This window comes from Musca vetustissima, unplaced genomic scaffold, assembly GCF_032173495.1.
Source record: "Musca vetustissima isolate MV318-11 ecotype Yass unplaced genomic scaffold, APGP_CSIRO_Mvet_v1 utg65535, whole genome shotgun sequence".
In the NCBI taxonomy this organism is placed as follows: Eukaryota; Metazoa; Arthropoda; class Insecta; order Diptera; family Muscidae; genus Musca; species Musca vetustissima.
In genome coordinates this window covers 7,129-11,987 of record NW_026888744.1, presented here as the reverse complement: position 1 = coordinate 11,987, position 4,859 = coordinate 7,129, and the positions used below count along the sequence as shown (strand labels likewise).

The 4,859-nt window shown below is 36.2% G+C and overlaps 1 protein-coding gene across 1 annotated transcript; it reads right to left on the bottom strand.

Annotated features, from left to right (window-relative positions):
* Positions 1 to 458: 458 nt before the first annotated feature.
* On the bottom strand, positions 459 to 4,513 carry LOC133336581 (teneurin-a-like; the record flags this gene model as incomplete). Its single annotated transcript, XM_061544861.1, has 3 exons — positions 3,226 to 4,513; positions 1,268 to 1,462; positions 459 to 668 (listed from the first exon to the last, which is right to left on the bottom strand). Coding segments are annotated over exons 1-3 (1,681 nt in total), but the record flags the coding sequence as incomplete, so codon positions are not given.
* Positions 4,514 to 4,859: the final 346 nt, after the last annotated feature.

Sequence of the window (4,859 nt, the reverse complement as noted above, 5' to 3'; positions counted from 1 at the left end):
TGGATACAAATGTTTTACGGCCCAATCATAGTTAAGATGGTGTATTAGAACATGTTTATAATTTCTAAACCTAGTATAATGTTAATGAGTTTTCATTAGTTTATTGAAAACTGTTAAAATTATTTCAATTACATATGCTATATGAATATCTTAACACCTTTAAAATATGCTACACATAGATATACAAGAATAGAAATACAAGTAAAGGGATTCAGGTACACTGAGAAAAATTACGATCGAAATAAATAAGTAAAAGTTCCTAAATTCGACTGAGTAAAACTTTAAAAAAATTTCACCATAAGATGACCGTGCAAAGTATGTAAAATTGGTCGGAACCTTTATATGGGGACAATGTTAAGAACTTGAAGATAATCCTTTAAAATGATTTTTTTTATTTTGTAAGGACATTATTTCATCTCAGTGTACAAATTATGTATTTATTATTAATTTTCACTTACCTTGCGAACAATCCGGTCCAGTCCAATGACGTTCACACACACATTGACCAGTCTCTAAATCATATGTACCATGCTCCGAACAACCAGGCAAACATTGATATACCTGCTGATCAATGGTGCCACAATCTTCACCTTGCCAACCGGCCTTACAATAACATTGGCCAGCCACACATGTACCATGACTTGAACATAATGGATCCAGGCAATCGTCTACAAAATGGTTGGATAGATAAAAACAGGACGCAGGCAGGCAAACGGGTTAGTGGGTGAATACAGAGAAAAAAAGGATGAAAAAGATAAGGAAAACATTAGGTTATTATTCAAAATACAAAATAACCGGATATCAATATAAACTTAGTAAGAAATGTAGAGGGATTGACAGCGAGAGAGAGCCTCAGATTTGAACAACAACAAATATTAGCATGTTTAACACGTTCCAAGAACAAAGGTCATTAAAAACCAACTTCGAATTACCAGCAATTTCTTTGAACAGATTGTTTGTTAGTCTTGGAGTTAGTTGTAAAGGCTACAACATATGTTGGCTTTAAAATTACAATACAACAATTGTTATTGCAGGGTTTTGGTTTTTTACAACAATTCCTTTTTTGCCAAATGGCCAAATGTTTGTCTTAAGGACAATTTTGTTTTTGTGGCATGTCAAAAGAAAAACAAACACACAAACATTCATTCATCCATTCATTTCTTACTTTTTGTTTGTCCTGGAGCCAAACAGGCGGCGCCAGTTATGCTACCTTAAATTCATTTCTTTTCCTTCCATTTGTTTGTAAATCGTTTGCTTTTTTACTTACGTTGATCACAAAAAGGTCCCTTCCAGCCACGTTCACAGTGGCATTCACCTTCAATGCACCGGCCATGACTTGAACAATTCGGCACTTCACATTCACCCACTGGTATATCGCATTCAGAGCCCTTCCAGCCCTCCTCACAGTGGCATACACCACCGCCATAGTGACCATGAGCTGAGCATAATACTGGACAAACGCCTGCAGAGAATGAAAGAAAACACAAGAGAAGAGGGATTTAGTTTATTTGTTTGTTTGATTTCATTTTGTTGGGAAAACTAAAAAAAGAAAAACAACAGCAACAACTACAAAAACTGAAAGGAAAATTCAATTCAAGTAAAGAACAATAACAACAACAAAAAAGAAAAGTTATTGCAAGTAACACTGGTTGGTTGTCGTCAACAACAATCCAAAGGATATGGCTTTCTGGCCAGTTGTACAGGTACACACAAAAAGGATATTTGTTTTTTTCCAGGTGTGTACGTGTGTGTGCTGTATGTGCAATATATTGTTGTAAGAAATTTGTTGAAAACAATATTACTTTTTTGTTATTGTTGGTTATTTTTGTTTGTCTTCCTTGTTTGGGGAAAACTATAGTTTTTTTCTACACCGTTTGAAGAAAAACAGGTGACGTTGACAGCTTTTGTTTATTTTTTCAATACAGGTTCTTTTTTTCTACTTGGACACTGAGGCAGGCAGCTAGCTAGGTAGCATAGTTGGCTAACATTTGCAAGGGTGATAAATAATGACTTGAAATTTTATTACAACAAAGTAAATAAACAAGTGTTAACTTTGCCCCTGAGAGTATGCTATAGTTTTTTTGTCAGTTGTAGTTGTTTTTTCCAACGCCATAAAAATGGATTTAAAATTCTTTACAAATAAGAAAATTATTTAGCTCTCAATGTCCAATTGAATGGCAATAATTAACGTTGATGATAATAATCGAGCAAAAGGACTTGGCTAAAGGATACATAATTTTTAATGGGACTTTTTTTTGCAATTTTTTTTATTGTTGTCGTAAACTTTGTTTATGGTGTGGAAATTAATTGAGAGATTAAAATGAAGCTTTTGAAATGGGATCCTAGTGGGAAAGAGAAATGAATATAGGAAAAAGTTGGGTAATACAATCGGTTCCTATGTCAAGCCTTAAGGTAGACTTTAAAATTTAAAAAAAATACGTCCATGATGGAAACAACACATATTTGAGATCAGTGAAACAAATAAATTTGGTGTGATATGTTCCGGTGTACAAAAATCACATGCGGACTTCTTAAGCCTGAAAGTATGGTATATATTACCCGGCACTAGCTTAGGCTGTGAAATGAGTTATTTGTAGGCTCTAAAGATATTTGTTTCAATAAATTATCCGTCAACTTAAAATAGTATGATTTAAATATAAATGTATATTCTTTTAATTATCTCTTCTATGTGTACCTAAATCTATACGTAATAAATAGCTCAAGCTTGAAAATGCCATAAATATACTACAAATTCTATGGTACGCATAATTCTGTGCAACCAATAGCTGTGGGAGAATAGCGCATAATTTTAGGCTGCGTGGATATAGCCTTTTTGGTATCCATAAAGTCATACTGACGCCCAAAAGTATGCTGAAAATACAAATTAATATTCCTTATTGACTCGTGGACCAATGTCTTCCTAGAGCTTGAGGACTAAAATCTTGTTAGTCTTAATTTCAAAACATCATACAGTGATATTAATTTTCAATTTGACGCCTGAAAGTATACTACAAATTCATTGGTACACAGTACATGATTCAAACATTATCGATGCGATATGCCTAAAAGTAGGCTTTAAAATGCATATGAAGATTATTTTAATTGGGATTTTTAAATTTCTTTATATTTTTGTAGGACGAAGTATCTATTTATGGAAATTAACCTCAACTAAAAAAAGGTATACCCAAAAATCAAATTAGCTTTATTTTTGCTCTTTTTACTTACTTTTCGAACAATCAACACCCTGATAGCCATCAATGCAATCGCATTTACCCAAATAGCAACTGCCACGACCGGAACAATCATTGGGGCAAGTTGTGCTAACGCCCTCAGCTTCTTCGACAATCAACGTTACCGAATGTGAGACCAATTCATCATTGTAAACGGATATAAACCATAAGCCGGTGTCCAAATATTGTAACAGTGAGACGTTCACCATCATTGTGTCCATATCGAGCGCGGGCAGACCACCATCCATGCCCGCGGCGGAACGTTTATCACGATGTTGGCGATATCTTAAACGTTGGGCATATTGTTTACCCGTGTCCAACGGTGTTTCAACATCTCCCGCATATTCAAATGATGCCGAGGACGATTCAAATGAATCGCCATTGTCAGCATCAGCATCATCGTAGCCATTCTCATCATCGTCGGATTCAAAGCCATCGCCATCGTTATCATTCCCATTGCCATCATTAAAGTAATGTCGCCTTGCCGCGACAGATAAACGTTGCAAATGTTCTGCGGATGTTTCCATTGATAAATCACCATTCTCCGTCTCCAGATCCTTGTGCAAAGCAGCATAAATGCTATCATTTGCCGGCGAGCGTGCATTACGTCTATGCCTCAAATGGCTATCGACACGACCGCCTTTGATAAATTCAACAAAATCATATTGTGTTACAGATGGTGCTACATTGCGACGTGAATAAACGGCAAAATTCGCGCCCCAGGGCAGGGTGAAATTGAAACGAACAAAAGCGGGATGTTTGTTACGGAATTCCAATGTCCAGAATTGATACGCGGGTATATTGGCATGATACAACTCATTGAAATCCTTCAGTTCGACTACCTGTGGCCACTTTAAGAGAGGTTGATGATGATGCTGCTGCTGTTGTTGTTGTGCCGTATACGATTGGTCCTGCAGATGCGGCAATGTGGCATCCTGACCCAACATTATGTTGCTGTTAATGCCCAGTCCGCCGCCAATTTGCTGATTGATAGAGTGTGGTTGTTGTTGCTGTAGCAATAGCTGTTGTTGATGTTGCAACTGCAGCGAGGGAGCCAAATTCTGGAAGCCACCCGACATCATGCCGCCCAAGCCAATGCTTGAACTATGATCGAGGGTACTGGTCTGTATTGATTCTTCTGTGGGATATGCCGTCGGTTGTAAACTATTGCCGTTGAGTATGTTTGTCTTTGCATTGCCATGTAAATCATGGGGTTGTGATTTAACATCTTGGACTAGGATACAATTTGTGGTATCCATGTTGGGCTTCATTGAGCTTACAGCTGTAAAGAAAGGAAAGGGGGGGGAGAGAAACAAGAACATTAATATAAAATACCGCTTAGTTTGGCAAAAAAGCAAAAAAAAAATCGTTAAAAATATAAATTTCAAATATATGTGTGTTTTTAACATATCTAACAAAATCTGCTGATCTGTTATAAAAACCAAGCATATTAACATATGCTAATGTTCGCACACACACACACACTTTTACATCCAAAAACAACCATTGTAAATCGTAAGAACCACAAGTTAGACAATAAATCTTAATGTTAGTGGTAAGCACATTGGCAAATTGCATAGACCAAAAGAAAAAAAAACTACCCCAAAATGTATGCAATAATAGAATGTG